Source organism: Echinops telfairi, unplaced genomic scaffold (genome assembly GCF_000313985.2).
Source record: "Echinops telfairi isolate 266 unplaced genomic scaffold, ASM31398v2 ScPeMD7_3;HRSCAF=10, whole genome shotgun sequence".
NCBI classification, from domain to species: domain Eukaryota; kingdom Metazoa; phylum Chordata; class Mammalia; order Afrosoricida; family Tenrecidae; genus Echinops; species Echinops telfairi.
In genome coordinates, this window is record NW_022103899.1 from 9,100,628 (window position 1) to 9,126,630 (window position 26,003).

Consider the following 26,003-nt stretch of genomic DNA (forward strand, 5'->3'; position numbering starts at 1 on the left):
AGGGGAGGGAGGGGGAAAATGAGCAAATGATATCGAGGGCTAAAGTAGAGGGCAAATGTTTTGAGATTGAAGAGGGCAACAGGTGTACATTTGTGCTTGACTCAATGGATGTATGTATGGACTATAATAAGAATTGTATGAGCCCTCAATAAAATAATTTTTAAAATAATAATAATGAGGGCAACAAATGTACAAATGTGCTTTATACAATTGATGTATGTATGGATTGTGATCAGTTGTATGAGCCCTCAATAAAATGACTTAAAAAAAAAGAAACAAACTTTATTTATATATCCATATATCCCTGAAGAAACTGAGTGCTGGTGGTACTGTCAGGTAAGTATTGGACTGCTAGCCTCAACGCCCACAGTTCTCATCAACCAGCCATGCTGTTGAAGAAAGGTGAGGGCTTTTGCTTCTGTAAAAATGTACAGCCTAGACTGACTGCCTCACTCACTCACTGCCTCACTTTCTCACTCACTCACTCACTCACTCACTCACTCTCTCACTGCCTCACTCACTCACTGCTTCACTCTCACACTCACTCACTGTCTCACTCTGTCGCTCACTGTCTCACTTTCACTCACTGACTCACACACACACAAAAAATGTATAGCCTCACAAACCTTAGGTTGCTATGAGTCGGAATCAATTCAATGACTGTGGGTCTAGTTTTGGATTAAAGGTTCCCAGGTGGTAGGGTTATGCATTGGGCTGCTAACTGCATGGTTGGTGATTCAAATGCATTACATCAGCTGCTTTTTTTTTCTGTTCCCATAAAGATTGAACAACTTGGAAACCCACGGGGGCACATCAACCTTGTCCTGTAGGGTCAGTAGGAGTCACAATCGACTCAGTGGCAGTGAGTGAGATGAGGGCTATGCAGTCATTTCAAAGCTAGTGAAAACAAAGAAAAATATTAATAACGATACGTGAAAAGCCTTGGAGTTAGAAAATCAAAGGATATAACACATTTGGTTATTTCTCAAGCTTAAAAAAAAGAGGAAATGAAATCATGCCTTCAGTTGCAATCCTGACGGTTTCTATGGACAAAATACTGAACTACACCCGCTGTCATCAGGTAGATTCTGACTCAAAGCGACCCTGCAGGACACAGGACTCCTTAAGGCATCCAAGAGTGTAAAAGAAATAGACAGCCTCATCTTTCTCCCACAGAGAAGTTGGTAAGGTTTGACCCATTTGCGGCTGGCAGGTTAGACCCTGTGGTTAGCAAACCAACACACAACTCACTATATGCCACCAGGGGTCCAATGACAGCACAAGAGAAAAGGAATGTAACATCTAGTCACTGCCCTACAAAGAATGGGTCGATGTTCAACCACTTCAGGAGATAGCATATGACCAAGAACTTACGGTCTTGATAGAAGAATTGATAGAACACCAAGAGATGTTTCAATAAACTAATATAGCACGGAAGAAACTCACTTGCCTAAAGAAGAAAAAAAATAAAAAAATAAAAAGAAACTCACTTGCCTTTGGCAAAAAATCAGAGATGGGCCATCTGACCAGAAGAGATCCCGGGGATTATTGGTGAAAAGTGGTCCAATAACGTGAAAATTATTTTTTAAAGTGTGGAAATTATCAAACACATGTATATAAAAGTCTGGTTCAACTAAGTTAAAGAGATGCTGCAATAATAGATCAGCAGGAAACTGCTAGAAATTCAAGCTTGATTCAGAAGAGAATATGGAAGAAGGGTGATCATTCTGATAGATAGGATCTTGGCTAAAAGTAGAAAATACCAAAAAGATGGTTGTCTGTGTTTAATTGAGTAAAAACATTCAATTGTGTGGATCATAACAAATTATGGACATTGTATAGAATGGGCATTCTAGAATATTTAACTCTGCTCATGCAATCTATGCATAGACCAAGAGGCAACATCTGCAACAGAACTGCATGTTTTAAAATCAGAAAAAGTGTGAGTCAGGATTATATTCTTTTATTATACTTACTCAATCTGTACACTTATCAAATAACCTGGAATGCAGGACTAGATGAAAAAGCACACAGCATCAAGATTGGTAAAAGACTCATTAACAATCTGAGACATATGCACATAACACCCGCTGAAAATGAGAACTTGAAGCACTTGCTGATGAAGATCAAAGACTATATATCAAAGTATGAATTACACCTCAACATAAAGAAAACAATAATCCTTACAACTGTCTAATAAACGTCACCAAGATAAAGAGAAAAGATGGAGAATGTCAAGGTTCTACCTTACTTGGATCCACGATAAATGCCTATCAAAGCAATACTCAGGAAATTAAACAATGATTTTCCCTGGGAAAATCTGCTGCAAAAGCCCTCTTCAATAGTGGTAAAAAAGCAAAGATGTCATTTGGAATAATAAAATGTGCCTACCCCAAGTCATGGTATTTACAATCATGCTGCTGCTGCTGTTGGTAGGTACTCTCAAGTTGGTTAAAACCTAAAACAACCCTATGTACAACAGAACAAAACACATGCATGCTAAAACTGAAGTAAGGAAGATCCAAGGATTGATGCCTTTGGATTATGGTGTACACAAAGAATATACAAATCTGTCCTGCTAGAAGTATAGACATAATGTTCCTTAGAAGCAGAGATGGTGAATTTGTCATAATTATTTTGGAAATCATCAAAGGGACCAATCCCCAGAGAAAGAAATCATGCTTTGTAAAGTAGAAGGTAAGAGAAAGAGGAAGACCCTTAATGAGATGGGCTGACAAGAGTGACTGCAACAATGGTTTGAAACACAGGAATGACAAAGGGAGAACAGGGGCAGCCAGCATTTTGTTTTGTACATAGGACTGTTTTAAGTCAGAAATGACTTGACAGCACTTAACAGGTGTTGCAAAATGTTTGCATTCTACCTCTAACCTATGGTTTGCTTGTTAGCTGTACAAACTCAGACAGTGGTTGGTAGAAAAGGTCTAGCGATCTGTTCCCCTTTAGATTACTGACAAGAAAACCCTATGGAGCAGTTCTACTACCTAACACATGGGAGTCATTAGAATCAACTCAATGGCAACTACTTACTGCCATCAATAGCCACCCTACATAAGGTTTCTGAGGCTGTACATATTTACAGAATCAGATGGCCTTAACTTTCTCCCCCAGTGCAGCTGTTGGGTATTGAACCACCAACCTGTGGTTAGCAGGTCCACGTTTACCTGACAATATCATCAGGACAAAAGTGGGTATTTTAAGATATTACAATACTCTGCAAAAATTATTCCGATGATACATATAAGAGGTTAACACCAGAGAAAGAATATATGGAAAATCTCTGTACTACTTTTTAAGTAATTATCATTTTGAACTAAGTTAAATGAAACTCCTGTGGTTTCTCATCACAGAGAGAAATATAATGTTCCTGTCAGTGACTCAAAATAAAAACTAAATGAAACCCCTCTACATCTCAGACCTCACCTCCTTCATGCGCGTCTCCTATCTCACTTGGTACTTGCCACATTGCTCTTTCCAGCGGTGTTCTTCAAACTCACCATGCCTACTGCCACCTTGCAAAGGCCTGGGGTGCTCTTCTGTCACTTCTTTGCATAGCTCACCCTCTCGCTTCAATTCTCTTTAAAGAGGCCATGAATGATCACCCTTATCTAAAATGATCTCCTCATTCTCATTACTCTCTAATCCATTATCCTGCATTCTATTTCTTCTGATCAATTTCTCCAAATGATATGTATTCATTTTAGTTGTTGCTTAATGTTCTAACTTGAAATTAAATTCTATGAGGGTAAAGCATACGTCTTATTTTTTGTTGTATCTCCTCCAATAATAAGATTATTGGTATACAGTAGGGGCATAATAATCAATAAATTATCATCAAGTTTATCAACATAGAAATCTTAAAAGACCCCAATTTTTGAAGGGGGCCCTCAATTTAAAATTGCTATTTTAATTATTATGATTTTGAGTGAATGCAGTACCAGGGGGCAATTCAGGTCTCAAATTAATTAATTTATCTTAATACATAAAGCAAATAATTTAACCCCCTTGGACAAAAACTCAGAGTTGGGCAAAATATTTCCAAAAGCATAAAAGAGGGAAATGAGAAACTAAAAAGAATGACAGATACATGTACAACATAAGAAAATCTCCAAAGATTATATCAAAATCCAAATTGACATAGAGATAAACCACTTTTAAAGAGATCATAGAATTATGACCTAAATTCCCTTGTAAAATTTCTATTTTTGCACATGCACAATTAATTATTCTGTTAGCAATCAATATTTTAAAGATGTACTTTTCTGAGCAGAGTAGTAAATATGTTTTACGGAAAGTTTTATCTTAACAATAACCTAGTGAGTGTTCCTTGGTTTTTAAGATATATTACTAAATTTAATCTGTTTTGAGATATGAAAACAGAATACGTCAGATATCAAGTCAGGTCTATCAGAATGCCAAGTCAAAATACCTCTTCAATACATTTGGGTATTCCAGTTGCTTACAATAGCACAGAACAGCACAGATCGGGCTAAACCTCTGGCTTCTTTTCATAAGTGACTTGTATTTAATTGCAGGCTCTTTAGTTTCAGACTTTGGCTTCCTCTAACTCAGCGGTTCTCAACCTGTGGGTCACGACCTTTGGGGGTGGAATGACCCTTTCACCGGGGTCGCCCGATTCATAACAGTAGCGAAATTACAGTTATGAACTAGCAACAAAATTTTATGGTTGGGGGGGTCAACACAATATGAGGAACTGTATTAATGGGTCGAGACATTAGGAAGGTTGAGAATCACTGCTCTAACTCAACCCCTTCATTTTAAATATCAAGAAGTATTTTTCTGAGGCATCAACTAAGTCGACAGGGAAGAAGCACACCAGCCTGTGTGATCCAATGACTGTAAATTTTAAAGTCCAGATCTGGAGGAAATGGTATTTGAGCTTAAATTTTGAACACCTGGTTTGTGGCAATGGATGACAGTGGAAGCCCAACATCCATTTTCAGGGTCCACATACTTAGATTAAGTAAGCCTCCGGGGAATCCAAGTATTTTTCGAGTTATATTATTATCAGTTTATATTAATTCTGAAAAGCAGAGAAATTTCCTATTTTTAAAATATGAAGGTAAAACAAACTAATAATTTAAAGGCTATTCACATGCTTCCTTTTAATAACACTTAACTGCCACTCTGAGCAAACACACTGGAGTCTTAGAATCAAGGCTGGTCTTGTGGCTCGCTCTGAGCAACAGAATGCAGCAGCAATGACATGGTGTCACTTTTAAGGCTTGGGTTAATTCGAGAGTCCTTGTAGCTTCTGCGTTTGCCCTCTTGAAACAATATTCTAAGAATACCTTGCTGTGAAGCTTGATATACCATGTGGAGAGAGAGGCTCAGAATTCCTGTTGTCCTGGAGAAGGGGCCCATCTTTCAGCCAACCTACCAGGGTGAGTGTAGCTGTGATGTAGTGTCCAGGTTTGACCAGCATATTAATTGCCACAGAATCATAAAAACAAATTGTTGTTTTTTTTAAGACAGTAAAGTTTATGGTGACTGCTTATATATAATGAATAACTGAAATAAAAATTAATACAAACCTCAGTAATATAAATTAAAATCATCTTTATTTTACCATCTGAGCATATTAATTTGTCACGGCTAAAAACTTTGGAAATTTAAGATTTCTAGTTACAAGGAGTGCCCTATTAATAGTGAGTTGTTCAGATGTAGCAGGTTTGTATAAAATAGATCAAGCTGTATTAATGACAATATATCCCACTTAATGTTATCATTTCTTGTTTATGGAACTATAAATGAATTTACTTCCTTTACATTAAATTTCAATGTCTTTTAAAATATCTCTCTAAAGTGTGATTATCATATCATAAACTGAGTACAATAAGCATAACTAGGCTTTTCTTATTGACTATATGCCATCAACAGAATTAATAATTATACTAGAGTTAGTCATAGAAAGATCTGTGAATAGTAAACAATCCTTACCCTGACTGCAATAATTTTTTTTTAACAGAGCCAATTAGATTTCCATTCAGCAATATATACACATTTTGTTTCATGCATGGTTGCTCTCCCAATCAAATTAACAGCACTCTTCTCATTTCCTTGCTGGCTTCCCGATTCGTCCTTCCTTCCTGCCCTCTGAACTTTGATTGTACTGAGGAACATGCCTTTCTGGTATTATATATTATTACTCACTTTATTGGCCTGTTTGCTGTTTGGCTGAAAGTTGACTCACACGGGTAGGCTCAGTTCCAGGTTTATCTAAGGGCCACCAATTTCTACCAAACAAGTAAGCTTGTTTTCCTTTTTAAATAAATTTGAGTTTTGTTCTATACTTTTTTCTCCTTCTCTGTACCAGAACCTTCTAATGTGATCCTGATCAGAGAAGTCAGTAGTGACAGCTTCAGGATACTGAAGGCTATGGTTCACATGTTTATTTGTCCTTTGACTGTATGTTTCCTTGAGTCTTTCATTTCTTCACTGTTTTTTGTTCCATATAAGGAGAGGCTAGTATTTGCACCTTACATATGCCTGCTACATGTTACGCCTTTTAAAGTTTTTATGTTTGCCTCACTGTAAGTTGTCATTTGTTTCTGATGAGAGGTTCTAATGAAAGCATACTCTTTATTATTACATAAATACCCATTTTTTATTTTTTCTGGAGTGTAATTTTTTTACATTAAAGCTTTATTTTTTTTCCTTTTAAAAAATTTTATTGAGAATGATGATGGCAACAAATGTGCTTGACACACTGGATGTATGTATGGATTGTGATAAGCATTGCAAGCGCCCCCATTAAAATGATTTAAATTAAAAAAAATTTAATAAATCATTTTATTGGGGGCTCTTACAAGTCTTACAACAATCCATACATCAATTGTATCAAGCATATTTGTACACATGTTGCCATCATTATTTCAAAAACATTCTTTCTACTTGAACTCTCGGTATTAGCTCCTCTCAAAGCATATTCTGATGAGAGCATACTTTTAAATATGCTGTGCGCTAGAAAATACTTATGACAATTTACCTGAGTAGCTCAACAAGTTCGGTCATAATGAGAACCGAAAGGAATTTCTCTGAATACTTTCTTTTATAATACCATTTCTAATTGCTCAGAATCATTTGTTCTCTATAGTTTTTTTCTGAGGTATAATCTACATAACACAAAAACTCATCCATTGTTAGCAAATGAATAATTGTTGTACAAACAATACAGTTTCAGAATATTTGCATCATGCCAAGGTCAGCGTTTGAAGCCACCAGAACAGATACTCCTAGGGAGGAAGGGGCTTTCTGCTCCCAGAAAGAGTTACCGTCTCGGAAACCCACAGCAGCAGTGGTACTTCTTGTCCTCTATAGTCACTATGAGTCAGCAATGACTCGATGGCAGTGAGTTGGGGTTTTTTTGAGGCGGCTCACTTCTAGCCCTAGATAATTACTGATTTGTTTTCTGTCTCAAAAACTATCTGTGGGAATGCTTCCTTTCTAGTTCTCATATGTGATTCTGAAAAGTAAGTTCTATAAAAAGTGAACTTTAGATATGTGAGTGACTACAGTTAACATTTTATTATTATTCATTGTCAACAAATACCCCAACCTATTGTGTTGTCAGACACTGTAGGAAAACCTGTGAATAAAAATATGAATAAAACAATGACCCTGCCCTAAATGAACTGACAGACTAAAAGGGGATATGTATATAGATACACAGGAAACTGCTACTTTTTTAGAAAAAAAAAGTTGAGTTTTAAAAACTTCAACTAACTTCTTGGCACAAGGCTCAAAGATGATGAAACAAGCAACGATTAATTCTCACATTCCCTTTAAGATTAAGGCCCTCTCACCAACTGGTAATCACATGAATGTGATTAGGGTTCTATGGAACATATAGTAACGTAATAAAGGCCACAATAATAAAATCAGGGCTTCTAACAGTGGAGGCCATAGTGAGAAAAATTGGGAGAAGTTAAATAAGCTAAGAGGGGTACCCAGAAACTATCTTTAGCACGTAAATATACACTGACAAAAGGGGTGGTTTATGTTAAATTCTTCAACTGGCAAGCTTGTAAAAAGGGATAAAGTTTATGTTTAAAGCTGTTTTGGCTTCTCTCTCAAATCCAGAATAGGAATTGGTGCAAAAAGCCGCTAAATAAATACATTAAATTAATGAATGATAATGATAAGCACTCTATATAGTAAATACATAGAGTACTTAATTTTAAAGGGTTAGGGAAAGCTACTCTGATTTTTATCTAAGTGTAGACCTAAAATAAGAAGTTAGATAAGTGAAATAGTTTGGGAAGGAGAGATTGTTCCAGACAGTAAAAACAATATAAACAAAGACCCAGAAGCAAAAAGAAGCATGTCTATTCATGCCTTGAATGTGTACACACCCTCCCACCACACACACACACACACACACACACACCATAAAATAAATAGATGTATTCTTATCATTCTTTCACTGCTATGCTACACTAGCCAGTAAGTAGCAGAGCACACAATCCTGTATGCCCTTTCACCAAATGTTACTGTATCATATTTAAAACATTTCTAACCAAGACAAGAACTAGGAAGAAAAACAAAAGATACTGATTTTGCAACATCTCTTGTTTATTCTATTGTGCTTTTTTTTTACTGTCTTTTATTCTTAAACTTGGTGAAACGTATGATCTGACAAAAAGTAGTCATCAGTCTACTGTTAAGAAATAATGTTAAAGGTACTCTAAAAGTACATGTTAAAAGTAGATAACGGAACCTTCAAAGAAATAGCTAAGGAAACCAAAGTTAAAGGCCAGCAGGTAATTGGGTATTGGTAATGTCGGATGCCTGACAACTGAAAGACAGTTAAAAAAAACTTGCCTAAAAGCAAGAAATAACGCAAGAACCTTGTAGAAAATTGGAAAATGAATTGTAGATGCCTGGTATTCGTTAGGGGCTGTGCCATGAAATCTCAGAACAATGCTCACAGGTAGTCTCATTTCCAGGAAAGCAGAAAGCATCCTCAAGCAAAAGATGTCATGACTGTATTTCAGTATGACTAGAATAGCACAGTGCAAAAATTCACAAAATGTTTTTGAAAGCACAGACAATAACATAGTTTAGAAAAAAAATGTTTTAGGACAGATATGTTTGGGATTAGAAATCCCCTTGCGAATGTAACACAATGAAAAATACATTCATACTCTGTTCACAAATTCCTGGATAAATTTTACTGTAAAGGCACTTAACTGAAAGTCATGGCACAGCTATGAAACAAATTAAACTGACTTAATCTTAACCAATTGATAGTTTTTGAGAAAAAAATATCTCATTTCATTTTCATGCCAAAGTCCACAGTGTGACTTAAAGTCCACAGTGTGACTTTAACACTATACACTGTCCCATGGAATAAAGTTATGTACACTTCCCACTCTGATCTTTAACCCATTTTTAATTTTTAGTCAGCATATAATTCAAAGTCTAAATATAATTTTAAAACTGTGCTCCATAGTTTCCAAAGGATGAGGAAATAAATAATATCTCTAATATAAACAGTGTAGGTAATATCAACACTTCCCATACATTTGTTTTAAAATAAATTATTTTGTTAATGATCTCAAGGCTGGTCCATAACCCGTAAATCATTTTTGTGGCAATCTAGTCACTATTAATTTCTTTATTCTTAGAGAATTTAAGAACTAATTCATCACATGTAAAATGAGAATGGGTATTATTTTTCCATTAATTTAGAAAGGAAATATTCCATTTAAAAATTTGGAAAAAAATTTTAAAATTTTTAAGTAAGAAAAATAATCAGAAAGAGGTTTTATACACACACCTGATCATTTTAGAGCATAGGATCTTATCAGACTTTGCTTAAAATACCCCTTAGAATTTTCTGGACAGAATAATTGTTCCCTGTTAGTAAAATAAGAATGTCATCTCTAATCATGTCTTCTTAAGGAAAGAAACAGATTTCCCTTTAGGTGCTCTAACCACACTTATGAGAAGCAAGTTATACATCCATGTAAGAATATCACGTTGTCAGACTGATGGACAGTATTATTTTATATATATTAGACAATCTCTCAGCTCAAAAAGGTTTTACTTAACCTGAAATTAAATGAGAAAATCTATTAAAATACACAGCACAGTACATATTGGACACTCAATGTGTGGTCACTATAATTACAAAATTGGTATGATTTTATATTAATTTTGAATTTTATCTAATCAGCTTGCTTTGAAACATATCAGGCATTTAGTTCAACATCATGGCCTAGAACAAAAACAAAAGCAAAAAAAGCATTCATAGGCCCCCGACTTTCCGTACCTCTAGATTTAGGGTACAAAAGTATATAGTTGGTCACAAAGGGGCCTGTGGAAAACAGTACAGCTGCTTCGTCGCGTCCAGCATTATGACTGTCACCCCCACATGCCACTGTCAGCCCTCCTTTGTGAGTCTCCATGTGCTCAAGACCTCCAATGGGATTAAGCAGGAAGGGGCTGAAGGCAGTTACTAAAGAAACAATCAAGAATCTGTTTACTTAGTTTTGTTTTATTCAGATTTTTTGAAAAGAGGCTTCTTTATTGAAAAATAAGATTAGCCATTTTACAAAGATCTATTTTAGACTCTTTAAAAAAATGTTTTGTTGACTTTTCACCAGAAACAATATCTATTCCTAGTATCAGTGCTCTTTTTAAGTAGGAGGAAAAATTGTCCTTTCAAGACATGAATTAAAATGGAAATCAGTTCTAATCAGTAATTCTCCTTCACATACAGTAAGCACATGCTGTACCAAAGACTAGATGCCATTGCCATTTGTACTTCTATGGAGTTAAGATGATCATTATTAAGACACACAACCTTCTCATTTCCTTTCACCAAGGTTTCAGCAAGCCCAAATCAAAATTAATATTTCAAAAACAACCAGTTCAAAGCACTTTGGCAAAAAAAGAGAGAGAATAACATTACAAAGAATAGTTGTAAAGGGCACACGAATATAATAAAATTGAGCTTTTAGAAATAATCTGTCATCAAACTACTGTATAACAGTATAAATTTTATAACATAGAATTACCATATTACCCTAGCAATTCTACTGCTAGGGATATAGGCATGAGAAATTTGAACTATATCCACTCAACAGTTAATAGCACATATGTTAATAGCAGCTTTATTCAAACCCATCAAGAGATGAATGGATAAATAAAATATAATATAAATCCATAAAAGTAGCCATGGTGGCACAGTGGCCTACATGTTCAGCTTTTAAATGGAAGGTCACCATTTCAAATCCATTCAGAAACCCACAGGGGCAGTTCTACTGTATCCTATGAGAACTGACTCAATAGCCAGAAAGAAAAGAAAAAAAAATCACTAATCCAGTTGTTATCAAGTGTTTCCAACTCATAGCAACTTGATGTAATTCAGAGTATAACTGTGCTCGCCGGGTTTTCAATGGCTGTGATCTTTCAGAAACAGATCACCAAACCTTTCTGTAGTGGCACCTCGGACGAATTCAGACCACCAAGCTTTTGATTGGTAGCCAAGTCTTTTTCTGCCACCCAGGAACTTCAAGTATATCCCTAATAGGATATCTTTTGGCAATAAAAAGAAATGAAGTAGTGATACAACTTGAATGAAGCTTAAAAACATTAATACTAAGTGAAAGATGTCAACTGCAAAACCCCATATACATGGTCACATTTATATGACATCTCCAGTCAGCAAAACTATGGAGACAGACTAGTGTTACCTAGGTCTGGTTTGGGAGAAAAAGAGGAGTGACTGCTAATGGATTTGGGTTTCTTTATGTGGGAACAAAAAATATTCTGAAGTTTATTATCTACTGGTTGTAAAACAGTGACTGTACAAAAAATACTTTATTCTTTAAATGAGAGAATTATATGGCATATGAATTATATCTCAATAAATTCAATAAAGCTGCTATTTTAAAGTCATTTTTGAGCTGTTAAAAATGGAAAAGGGGAGTAACTTTTTAAAAATGCCTTGATGCATTTTATTTAAAAAGGTTTATTGGCACATGATATATATATATCATACAATTCAACAGTTCGATTTTATCAAGAGTTGTACAATCATCAGTACAATCAATTTTAGAACATTTGCTTATTTTTTGCACTCACTGTTAATAGCTCCCCACTTCCCCCAAATCTTCCCTGCCATACCCCCAAGAAAACCATTAACCCCAATCCCCTCACTATAGATTTACTTATCAGGAAGTAACACTTTAAAGAGATAACAGCATACTTTCTATTAGCTAACCAGTTCTTGCTAATTTTCTCAAAAGAAAAGATACTCTGATTATGATGGTTTTCACATGTAAATGTCACACACACACACACACACACACACACACACACAAGCCAACGAAAAGGATTCTGTAAAGAACTCTTATCATAGAGATGTTATGAGCTTTAAGAGAAGTGTACATGAAATTAAATAAGACACTTTTATTTTAAAAATCCCTCTCATTTAGAGTGCAATCTAGATATGACTGAATTAATAAATGTCAATAACTTAAAAAATGCACGCGTTCTCCACACAAATCGTACTGTTCCTCAGTGTGAGCTTTTGAATCTCACATCTATAACCAAGAATAGGGACACAATCTTCTATGAAACAAAGACCCTTGCTAATCCATAGACTCTAAAAAATTTCTTCACTAAACTTATTTCTCATTAACTCTAACTGGTATTTTCTCCCTGCACTAAAATGTTTTTACGTAAAAGTGGTATTGATGGCTAAAACACAAACCATTAGTAAACACACGTGATTTGTAGAAATGAAAAGGTAACAATCTATTTTTTAAAAGAAGCTTCTTGAAAACAGGGAAATCAGATATGAGAAGGCTCAGCTCAGATCCTTATTCTTAAGACTAACATTGTAAATAAAGCAAAAGAAACAGCAAGGATTGTGATATGGTTATATCAAACAAGAAAAGAGGTAAGTCAAAGTAAAAATAAGAGATACGCAGAAAGATTCCAAGTCAATAAGATTTATATAAAAATGCTTTAGTAAATGAAAACTAACTCTTCATCTTCTCAAATTAGTTACTTACTTATTATACGGACTACCACAGCATATACATATATAAAACAAGATTCTTGAAATAACTGTACTTCAATATAATAATCAAAAATATCCCACGAGAAAGCAATATGGGGATAATAAATATCTTAACAATATCCTTTGTTTCACTAATTTATGGAAACTTTTTCTACTAAAATACAAAGAAACAAATGTTAAGACCAACAATGCTAGTTACTAAAAACAGTAAAAGAACCATGAAGACATTTATATATCTTTAAAGTTTGACTGTAAAAATAAATGAAACATAAACATAAAATACACTAGTACACACTTCTCTATATACTTAACCTCTCTCATTGTGTGTGTGTATGTGTGTGTGTATCCTATACCTCTCTATATACTCTATGCTTGTCCTTACTCTCTGTTGTAACTTGGAAGATAATAGTGTAGTATAAGAAATTATCTTCACAATATTCCTTGTCTGATAGTACTGCTATTCATTTCCCTGGACCATGGGCACAGAGGATGCACTGGAGGAATTATAGTGTATCCATCTGATTATTTATATATTGTAGTTCTATAGTAAAATCCTCATGCTTAAAAAAAAAGAAATTATCAGCTTCTGTTTTCCATAATAAAATGGCAATATAGTTAAGAGTCATTTTCTCCAGTAACAGAAATAAGAATTTTGCCTCTAAAAGCTATAAATCCATGTATTTAAATTGTATGACAAAATATAAAGAAGTAGATAAATCAGAACTACTATAAATTTTATAGCAACAATTTTTTCCCTATGGATGGGTAAAATCAAGTAATACAAAAATTTCATTTAGATTACTTACATTGTTGTTACGGGTTTCTACAGCAGGGAATTTCCTGACTATGAATTTCACAGCAGATTCCAGGTTTTTATCAATAAGATATGATGGTTTTGCCTTGGGGTCTCCACATGCCTATAAAATAAAGTAATAAAAAAGTGAAATAAACCCTTCTTCTAAAACCAAATCATAGTAGCAAATCTGTAACCAGAAATTAGAGATATTTATTGGTTTTGGTGAGCAGGTGATAAAATGAAGAGGCAGAGTGCAGGGATTGTCACAGCTGAAATATGCAATGGGAGACAGTACAGAGATGTTCTTCTACTGAAAAAAAAATGCATGGAAAGTTTCGAAGCAGTTAGCGCAGAACAGCAGTGAGGGAAAAAGCTCAAACCTAAAAAAAAAAAGGAAAAGAAAAAAAAGTCTTGGTTTGAGGTAGGACTGTATTCATCTGAAGCTAATAAAGTATTACAAAATTAGATATTCAGAAGCGTGCTGGACATGTTTCTAAGTGTTGTAAAATAAAAACTTATATTTAACTGTTTTTTCTCCAAAATGTTTTCCTTCTTCACTTTAAACATTTTAATACAAAAGCTCTAACTCAAAAGAATAGAAGCTGTTTAAACCATCTATGTAATGCTAGTGTATTGCCTATTCCTCTGAACATAAGTTCAACACTGTCTTCCTTCACACCTATCACACTTCAATTAATCTACATCTGTTCTTTTATCTCATACACACGAACAAATGGAGATGTTTACATTTTGACCACATCAGCAGTATAGCATTCTTTGTAGTAAACTATAAAATACTACACAAATGTAAGGTATATTATTACAAAGGTTTTTTTTAATCTGAACTATTAGTAATACAAAATACAATCTTAAATATTGTTCAAAATTAACTGCTTGCTTGTGAGATATTATTTTGGGGGGAATTACTAAAATTATAGCATTCCTATTTAATTTTGACTCCATTTAAAAAAGGACATGTCCTTTGAAAAGTTATTATCTGTCTTCATATGTGAGGAAACACAGTACTGTAATTTAATGTTTCTTTCTTCACTTTGTGGCTATGTTGTGGATTGCAGAGAAAGAAGTCATGAAACATGAAACTGATCTGAAAGCGGGCAAGCGGGCAGAGGGAAGGTGAAAAGCTTTGCAAACCTTCCAAACTTGTCCTTGCTGGGGAAGCATTGTAATAAAAAGAGAGAAAATTACGTGTAAACAATGATTGTCAAACTATGACATGCGTTTTAGTAGAGAACTTATGCACTGCAGACTATGAATAACGAAACAGACTAGAACTATATGGTGCTACAATTTTAAAGGTATTCTAAAGAGCAAATTTTAGTACACAATAGATCTATAGAATTTACACTATTCATTTATCTTTAAATACTACTGTGTAAGTGTACAACCTTGTCAGTTTCTTGGGTGCTCTTTCTAAACCAACTTATACAATGCCAGAAAAAAAAAAAAGACTACATGCAACTATAAAAACAGGAGCAAAACCATCATTGAAATTTTACATACCTTAAAAAGATACTGTAGCCAAGAATAAAAATAGAGTTATCGGGTGACTTATACATGAGCTCAAATTGAGCCTATTTTTCAGATATCTCCTAACTTCCTTCCAAAGCCACGTATAGAAGTAAATGCAAACATTTCTATATTTTCTGAATAGAAACAGGAATTCATTAAGAATTCTCTCATTTATCAAGCATGATTAAGATAATTTGTTAAGAAATTAAGAACATAATCTTTAAGTTAACACCAGATTTGTAAACTATCATAAATATCAAAATATAGCTGACTTTTGCTGAGTTGATTATCATTTAAATGCCATTCTAATAAATTCTATACCCAGCCTACCTCCCTCCAGAAAAGTATTATATAAAATAAAAATAAGTATAAACCACTTAAGAATTTTCCCAAACAGAAATAGCTATAGATTAGCATTTCCTTACATAAATGTTACAATGAATATTAAGTTTCATAAACATGTCTGAGGTGGTGCAGAATCCTAAATTACAAACTAGGTTTTGTTTTTTAATAAAATATATTATCTTTGATATTGCTAGCTATTTAAAAATTCAGCTATCTATTCAAACCATGTAAAAGGAACTATCAAATAATGAAAATGAGACAACCATATCCATTTCCCAAGATGACAAAAATCACTGTGTAAACAATCAAGTTACGAATGGAACCACATAAAAATATGCTGCCCTTCCTTCTTTAACTGAAAATAACAGGACTGGAACGTCACAAAGAGTCAAAGATAAATGAAAAGTTCTTTGATGTCACCAGAAATTGGGGCAGGATGGGGGAATTATGTTTTAGAGAGTAGACACTTGTTACTCTTAATCCCAAATAAAAGTCAGCACAACTTGACTAAGGTAAATAAAGACACTAAAAAGTACCTGATAATATAAAACAATTTTGATAAGTGCTATAGCATATACAATTTTGTAACAGTAAAAATAACCAAAAATATGTGTGGTTCCATAGGTAGATATGGATGTATACCTGTGCACAGGAAGGTATATGCAAGCAAATATATATTTATTTCTTATACTTACCATGAAGCTAAAAAAAAAAAAAATCAAATACAGAGATTAGGTGACTTGTTCTAAGTTTTATACTTACTAACTGGGAGGACCCAAATACAAAATCCTATTTGATTTCAAAGCACTAAAAAGATCTAACTAAAAATATACACTTCTAAAAAGAGCAATGTTAAAAAAAAAAAAAAGAGCAATGTATAAAAACATGCTTCATTCTTTCAATGACTCAGTTGCTCCTAAACCTTCATTAATATCTACTATCAATGTATAAAAATCTGGTCGATTTTATTTTTATATCCTATTTAAGCTCATCATTTGCCAAAATACTAAAGTAAAAGTTTGATTTTTTAAAATACAATAAATTAATTTGGAAAAACAAAGCATGAATAAGATTTTCAGGATCAAAATGAGAATGCTACGTACAGGTACAGGGAATAAATTAGTTCCCTCTGAGTTATGTTAGGAAAGAGGAGAAAAATACAAAATGTGGCCAGTTTTTGACAGAACACTTTAACTGTGACTCAACAAAAAAAAAAAAATCAAGAAAAAGTTTTGCAAACCCAATGCAAAAAAGGGCCAACAATCTCCACCTGAATCTTCAACAAACTAAAAAATAAAACCTCAGAGGATGGGTGACCACCTGAGATTATGAACTGCAAAAGCAATTACTGTTCTTTTACTTTCTAATTACAAAAAACAAAATGGTTAATACTGTGTGACAAATTTCAATATATATTGAAAAATCTATCAAGAGCAAAAACAAGCCCCAGACTCGAAAAGGGATTTGTGATATACTCTTGAAAGTCAGCCATGAAAACCTTAAGAACCACAGCAGCACAGTGTCCAACTCGTGTACTTGGGGCATTTCACTGGGAGGTAAAATAGAGGCCCGCGATGAAATGAACTGGCACAACTGTCATAATGGCGGAGGTGAGATGCTGAAGATGGTGGCGATGATGCAGGACCGAGCAAGGTTTCGTTCAGTAATGTAAGGCTGCCATGAGCTGGAGCTAGCTCAATGGCCGTTAGCAACATGACCATCGGCTTTATAAATTAGCGCTTTCCCTGGAGTTTTGTTAGGTGAAAGAAAAAAAGAAGAAGAAAGCCATTGCTAACCATTTTAATTAAGAAGCTTGGATTTGGAAATGTTTTAAATAAATAATTTTGTTAATACCAGCTTAGCTGCTGTGGAATCGATTCTGACTCATGCAATCTCGTGCGTGTCAAAATAGAAGTGCGCTCCAAAGAGCTTTTAATAAGGCTGACATGTGGGGTATAGAAAGGCCTTTCTTCCAAGGCACCTCTGGGTGGACTTGAGTGACCAATTTTCAGGTTATCAGCTGAGCATGTCAACTGCTTATACCACCTAGAGGCAATGTTATTAATGTTGTTGTTCACTACCCTGCAGTTGGCCCCCCAAAGGTGGCTACCCCATGCACAACAGGATCAAGCCTTTGGAATCCATAGGGTCTTCACTGCCTGAGTTTTTCAGAAGTAGATCAGTGGGTCTTACTTCTTACTCTGTATCAATCTGGAATTAATCCTCCACTGACATGAGTAGTGGCTGGGTTTGCGGTGAATGGACAAGCTAAATGAGAGGCAAGCATTCTACCACTGAACTACCATTGCCCTCAAATTATGTATATTCTTTAGGCACAAGTTCTTCATAAATATGGGGAAATCTTTATCACTGTAAGGATTAGAATCAGTAAAACCAATCAGTATGGCTTATTAAACAAAAAAAATATATACTTGGAATACAACAGGAGCTAAGAGTTAGTAGAGGGCTCTAGTCTTCCAGAAATTGCATTATAATACAAGGAATAAAATTAATCACTACAGTGAACAATGGGGGGAAACAGGGGAAGATACCAAGAACTTAAATACTATTGATTTTAGTGATCCTTAACACCAGAACCACTTTAGGAGTTTTTCCTGATTCAGCAGATTTGGATTGGGTTCCAGAAGAGCCTTTTTATAAACCTTTTTTTGATGATTCCATGGTATATCCCTAAATAAGAGCCACTGACCTCATCTTACAAATGAATACATGACAGCCCCCAAAGGTTAAATAACTTGTCCAAAGTAAAAAATTAACATCAGAGCTTTATTAAGAATCTACCTTTCCCAACCCATAGATATGGGTTTAAATATTTAAATATGAAAAGTTTATAGACTGTCTGCCAGCAAGAAGGGTATTATTAAGGCATATCTTTATACATTCCTTTGTATATTTATTTTACTGATCCAAAATTTTGGAATCTGAAATGGCTCCTTGAGGGCTCCATAACAGTTATGAGTTGGGCTGCAATCAAAAAGAATCAGCAGTTTGAAACCACCAGCTGATCTGAGGGAGAAAGATGGGGCTTTCTACTCCCGTAAACAGTTGGAAATTCAGAGGTACTTTACCCTGTCCGATAGGGTATGAGTAAAAATTCACTCGATGCTAGTGAGTTTGGTTTTTCACTGCCTGGCTGAAGCAACTATTCCTATATTAAACTTATGCACAAATGTGCCTATCTCTTCCCATGTCTATCACAATCTTTAAGCTGCTTCTTAAGTCTCCCACAATCTCACTTATATCCACATCACTCTACTCCACAAGGATATGGATTTCTTAGTAATGGAAACTGTCTATTAATTTATCAGTTCCCCAATGCCTGGGAAGACATTCAATAAATGATGAGTAAATGAATGAATGAAAAGAAATCTTCTAGGTATCTGAGCCTGGAGTAAAGGTGGCACAGGGAGAAGAAGCACTCAGCTCCTATCCAAAATTCAGTCAGTGTTTCACACAGCCTGAAAACCCTTTGGGACAGTGCTGCTATTATCCTATAGTGTCATGCGAGCAGGGATTAACTCAAAGTCAATGAGTTAATGAGTTTTTATTTGATATATATACATATATTTGGGATATATATAATAAATATATATATTTGGGAATATATATATATATATTTGGAAATAACTTAAAGGATGTCACATGATTCACAAAGTAATATTTTTAAATACAGTTTAAAAAGCAAGAGTGAGGAGGGGAGGAGGAAGGGAGGGGGAGGGGAAAAAAGGAAAATGAGCTGATTCCGGGAACCCAAGAGGAAAGTGAATTTTGGGAATAATGAGGGCAACAAAAGTATAGATGTGCTCTACACAATTGATCTATGTATTGTGATGAATTGTATGAGCCCCAATAAACTGATTTTTAAAAAAAGGCATGAGTGAGAAGTGGATTTAAATTAACTGTACATTTGCTAATAAATGCAATTTTTTAAATGGTAGATTTTTGAAAACCGGAGGGTAGAGTGTAAAAAGAGTACTACTAATTTTTCTATCTCGGACAGAGAGAGAAACATATTTATTGATCATGCTTTTTTAAAAAAGCTTTCTTAATTGCATTTCTTATATTTTTCAATGGGGGCAGGTAGGTGGTAAGGATGTTCCAAGTAAAAATGTTACTTTTAGGGTAAAAATAAAAATGGAAAAGTGTATTTGAGATTTCAAAATTAAACATCTTTCAGTGAGTATGAATACATGTGTCCTTAAAAGTAAGATAAATGCTATTTCAATGTTTCTTGTAGTGCCCATTAACCTTTCTGCTTCTATATGCTCTTCATATATCATTTCCTTCAACCAAGTCTCTTTCTTCTTTCCTTTACATTACTTGTAGAGAATGAATTCTTTTATTTTGAACATTTAACATATCAGAATCTAAATTTTCTAAATAATCACAAAAGGAAAACTAATTTAATATGAAATATAAATATAACATGAAATATAAATATAAAATATATTTCTCCAAGAAAACATTAAGGACTAGTAAATTAAAATTTGAAATTCCTATTTTAAACTACAATTTTACTACAGTACAAAGTCAAATAAAAGTCTCCATTAATAACCACTGCAGTACACAAATAACATCTGATCATTTCCTACAAATCTATACATATTTCATGCAAATGAAATATTTCTGAAATATAACTATTTATATAGGGTTATAATGTATTAAAAATCGGATTATATTTTTCCACAGGCAAGGTTCAGGAGAAACCTCTCCCAAAAAAGTTCACTAATAACTAGTATATCTACAGGCAAAAATACTTAAGAGGCAGACTGGCAGACTTAAGGGTCAAGAAAAAATGTCAAAGTTTTCAATCTTCTGTGCCCTTGTACAAATCAAGCCTCTCCAAAATCCAGCTTTTTATCTGTGAAACAGGTGCTTACATATCAGAATTGCTCGAAGGACAAATAAAATGATACAAAGCACTAAGTACAATGCTCAATAAGTGGCAGTTACATTAATCTATTATGAATTATTATTAGTACAATTATTACTATTGGCTAACTGGTCTAAAAGGTTAATTCTAGTAACATCAAATGCACATTCCTCTGAAGCTTGGCTCAAAATTACTGTTAAGAGTCTTACTTAAGACTAACTTTGCTGGCAAATTATCCAGCAAGAATATTAATTTGATTTCTAATCATTCTAAATGAGTAAGGGCAAAGACTTTTGACACTGAAAAACTTTACCTAGGTCTCCTTATTGGTAAGATATTGAATTTATTGGGCTTTTTCATTTTTTGGTAAAGATGTATACAACATAACTTACACCAATCCAATAATTTCTGCAAGTATAATTCAACGACACTTCAATTTTTGCCTTCTCAATATCCTTTTTCTAATTATTCCATCATCATCAATACAAATGCATGGTCTCTGGAGCTTTTCTTTTATTTTTTTTTTCTCTTGAGCTCTTCATCTAACCTTTCATGTTGCTGTTTTCAATTTGATCACTCACAGATAATTCTTTAAAAGAACACAATGCTCATTCAGGGGACAGTTTCAGCTTAAGGCTGAAAGATTTCCTCGGGACAGCAGTTTCCAGGGGTCATTCACTCTCAGTAACTCAAAAAAGTCTGGATTCAGTGAGAATTTGACTTCTTCTCACATATTTTACTCCCTTTTGTTCAGAATTCTTCTATAAAATCCTCCTTTAATTTCTTTAAAATGTAAGTACACAACAGATTAAAGATTCTAATTTCACGTACATGTGTACTGCACCATGAGGTTCTCAGATTTTTGTTTTGTAATGAACCTGATGTAATCATACAACAGTAAAGTGTGCAAGCACACATGCAAGCATTTGTACGGTAAAGGGTAGAAGCGTCTTCAGCTTCTGATTATTTATTAACATGGGAGACGGGCAGGCCGAGGATTTTCACTTTTGAAGTTGTACATTTCTGTCATGTTGGTGTTGTTAACAAAAATATGGCTTTCGTTTGTTAACACTGAAAAGCATTATTATTTAAGCTATCTAACAATTTCTCAGAGAAAATGTAAGATGTATGTATTATCACTGCCCCTGAAAAATAATTCCTTTATCTTAAGGATTTTTCAGTGGCTTTATCCCCTCAGCCTGTCAGCCAGCATAAAACAAATGATCAAGCTTTCATTTTTAAAAGCAGCTTCTTTGAAAAATAAAGCTACCGACATAACAGAATTTGTTTTTTTAAAACAGTATGCATGTTATTTAAATTTAGCTTTTTCAAGGGATGCTTTCTTCTGAACATATTTAAGAAGTACATAATGAAAACAAACAAATGAAAGTATATAATGGCTTATGGTCCGAAATCCCACTTGAAGAAAAACCAATACTGTAGTCATAATACCTATTAATATATAATTTGCCACAATTCAATCTTTGGAATATACTTCCACTTTGGATTAACTTTGAAATACAACCACTGGCCTACGTGGAGGGAAACACAGTACTAAAAGGTAAGGCTGGTTCCCCCTTCCCTTTGCCCTGCACTACTCCCCTTCCCAAAAATCTCCACGCCCCTGCCACTCACATCAAATGAACAAACCCAGCTAAATAGTCCATTTTACACTGCTAGTGGAGCTCATTTTTTTCCCCTCAAGAAATAAATTTATCCAAAATCAGGGGAAAGAACTATGGAGAGAAAAGAAATAAATTCTGCTATTTTTTTTTTAAAGAGAAGCGCTTGAAATCATAAAATTTATAGTTGAAGCAATAATTTAACAAAAGGAAAAAAGGGTGCCAGTATTGACTGAGATCCTTGTTACTAGTTACGTAGCTAATGCTGGTGAGGGCACAGCAGACAGCAAGGGAAGGGTAAGTGGTAACAACAACTAGGTCAATTAACTCTGTATAAAGTTTTGAGATTGGGCAAACTTCCCTAAAATTTGCTTATACTCCTCAATAATACATTAAGAGAGTCTTTTTTTCTTTTCATTAAGAGAGTTTTTAAAACTATCTTCGTTTATTTTATCCACCATCTTTAAACTTCACAAACAACTCTGCAAAGTACACTGAACTGGCACCGCATATACTCGTGTATAAGCTGAGTTTTTCAGCACATTGATGCAGTTTTTGTGGTAAAATTAGGTGCCTCGCCCGATATTCAGGTCGGCTTACACTCGAGTATATATGGTATTAATACCCCATTTTATAGAAAATTAACTGCGCTATTACTGTTTCAAAAGAGGTCATAATTTCTACACAACTTCACAATGAACTTGAAAAATTACAATCAGATCCAGAACAGACTTCGGTGTTCCTTTTAAAATTTCCTCCATTTTATAAATGAGGAAAAGTGAACTTCAGGGACTTCAAATCCTCTTCTACGCAGTGAAATCTCAGGGACAAAATGAATGCAGCTTGAAACGCTGGTCTCCTGACTCCTGGCCCACTGCTCTTCATTTTACCAAGACACTGACAGCTATGCCAGCAAGTGACATATAAAGCAGTCTGATAAAACCTGGAAATCACCACATAATTGAGTACTTTATTAAATTTGGAGGGCAAGGCATAAATAAGAATTTTAAGGAATTAAGGAACAAATCAATTTAAATGTAAAGTTTACTTCCCACCTTCATATGTTTTCCCTGTCGCCCTTATGTCTTTTCTTACATCCCCTATTAGGCAAGTTCCTTAAAGTTCCCATAATTAAGGTACATAAAAATCTCACTGTTTTTTTACTGCTGACACTCACTGTTTTTCCCAGTAACCTTGTTACATGCCCTTAACAAACATAAAGTGGTTAAGCATTGGGCTGCTAACCGGAAGGTCGGACACTGTCACCCAAGGGAAAAGATGCGGCAGTCTAGTTCTGAAAGAAGTCCTGGAACCTCTGTGGGGTGGTTGTACTCTGTCCTGCTCTTAGGGTCGCTGTGAGTCTGATCAGCTCCACAGCACTAGGGTTGACACTGGCATTTATAAGGTGACCAGACGTCCCACTTTGGGCGGGACAGTCCCGATTTTTAACAATGTTTCCTGTGTCTCGCGGCGTTTTAAAAAAGTCCCGATTTTTGGAAAGAATGCACGACACGCTAGGGTATACGGTTTTCGGCTGCCATGTGGCTATTTCGCCAGGATATGAGTTTTATCAATGGTGTCCCGCTTTACCAATGTTAACATCTGGTCACCTTACTTTTAGAGTACATCACGAAAACGCTAGTACACTGACATCACTGATGTTAGTATTTTCACTGTTTACACTCACTAAGATATTTCCAAAGTACTCTTCAAATTGGAATCGAGATACAAATCTGGTACATAAACTAATGCACAGATGCATTAATAAAAGTATGATAATAGACTGACTGACATCTATTATAAGGTGGCAGCTTTTGGAAACTATAAATCTTGAGGTTTAAAAGATTATATGGTTTATACTGTCATAAGAATGCAGACAGCATGAACCCTATAAACACATGGTGAACAGATCTTACTGTTTTGGGCAAGATTTTTGAACAAATGTTTCAATTCCTAGGCAGCTGGGAAGGCAGGCTAGTCTTTCAGACAACAAAACTCTAAAATCTATTTAATGCATCTTATACAGTTATACATGTAGAGCAAACCAAGCATTATTATTAAAATGAGGTCAGTTTATATATATATGCTGTATTCATAAAAAAGGCCTCATGTACCAACTAAAGCTCTAGAAAACAAAACAAAACCCACTGCCTTCAAAGTAAAGCCCTAAATTCCTGTCGCACAAGATAGATCAAAAAGTGTTAAGTGCTGAAACATAGCACTTCAAATACTCAAGATATCTGACACATAAATGTAATCACGATCACATTCAATTTACTTTAAATTCTGCTAGTTCAACAGCCTAAAGTTTCTCAAAACAGGAAGTAAGAAATATAGTATTTTTGTGGAAATACAATGAACTGTTCCAGAACTTTAATATTTTCAAACTGACTAAGGTAAGAGGTGAAGTTCACTTGCATTCATAAGTAGAAAGTTTTAAAAAAGCGTTTTACCCAAATCACTTTTGATGCTACTTTCACTTCCTCTTCTGGAAACCCATCATAACCCATTTCCTTCAACCACAAGACCACAGGTCCTCGTAACTTTCAGCAATTGTTTGAACTGTTCTTTGGTGTAGGAATCAATTGACATGAGCACACTCTCACAAAATATTCAGGTCAATGCAACCTACGATGGATCAGAGTACCTAAACTAAATTTGTCCTAACCTACATAAATGTATAACCCAAACATCACAATATATGCAGAAGGCTTCTCTGTTAATGACACTGACCTCCTAGCAAGTAAAATGTAACCCACGGCAGGTATGTTGCAATTACACTTTAGATTAGACTGGATAGTCAATCAATCTCGCATCCATGCTAGCAACTGGAATAGAACTATCCTTATGCAAAATGTATTATTATAGCAGTCACTTCCCTTTTAGAAGTACAGGTATAGTGTCTGCGTCAATGTTTACTCTTGAACCCCATGGTATTGATTTTTAATTTTTAAATCTTAATTCTCAAAACAGTAATCATATTCCTACGAGCAAATAAAAGGAAACATTCGTGATACATTACACACCCGACAAAAAGAATCATTAAGATGAGTGCACACAAAATTTCTCTTTAATTTTCCCGAGGACATTCGTTAAAATTCACCACGCTTTTCTTTAACGGATTTTTGTCGCTTGCTCCTAAAATAAATGCATGTACTACGTGTTGACCTTTTTTTTTTTGTAACTAGGACTCAGCCACCGAAATTCCTTTAAATCAGCTGGAGACCGGAGAAGACTTTCAACGGGTCTACTGGCTAGCATGTCCAAGTCGCGGGACTCTGCAGTCCTCACAGCGTCCTTAGCTTGACTTCGGACAGACACCCAAGTTCAGGGCACGGTGTTCTCCCCTTATCAGAGCGGGCTGGGAGAACTTCACACGCGGAGGAGGGACGAGGGCACGGCGCGAAGGTGGTTATTCCTGTTCCCGTGACTCACGGAGCAGAAGGGTTTCGGGAGCAAGCGGGTTCCACCCTCACTCCCCCCTCCCTTCACCCCTCCACCTTCAGAAAACCAAATACTCCCCAGGAGCCGGCTCGCTCTCAGCTGGGTTCGATCCAGCGAGCCGGACGGGATGGAGTGGCCGAGGGAGGGGGTGGGGGGATGCAGGCTCCGTGCCGGTCGGCCGTGCCCTCCCCGCATTCCCACACACGCAACTCGGCGGCTGGGGGCGACCGTCTCCGCCAGAGCCCTGCCCGGCACCCTCCGTCCGGGAACGCCCACGTTTCCCGAGCCCCCTCCCCC

General features: G+C 35.2%; 1 protein-coding gene and 1 pseudogene across 2 annotated transcripts in view; one reads left to right on the forward strand and one right to left on the reverse strand.

Moving 5' to 3' along the window:
- The window catches only part of NCKAP1 (NCK associated protein 1), an 83,259-nt gene extending 68,191 nt beyond the window's left edge, over positions 1-15,068 (reverse strand). For both annotated transcript variants that reach the window (XM_045294153.1, XM_004701473.3), the window contains exons 1-2: positions 15,024-15,068; positions 13,882-13,992 (exon numbers count right to left, since the gene is read on the reverse strand). In XM_045294153.1, the coding sequence (XP_045150088.1) occupies positions 13,882-13,992; positions 15,024-15,053 (141 nt within the window). In that variant the 5' untranslated portion in view covers positions 15,054-15,068. The remainder of the gene's footprint in view (positions 1-13,881; positions 13,993-15,023) is intronic.
- A 2,257-nt stretch (positions 15,069-17,325) lies between these two features.
- Positions 17,326-26,003, forward strand: part of LOC101648852 — a 21,848-nt pseudogene continuing 13,170 nt past the window's right edge.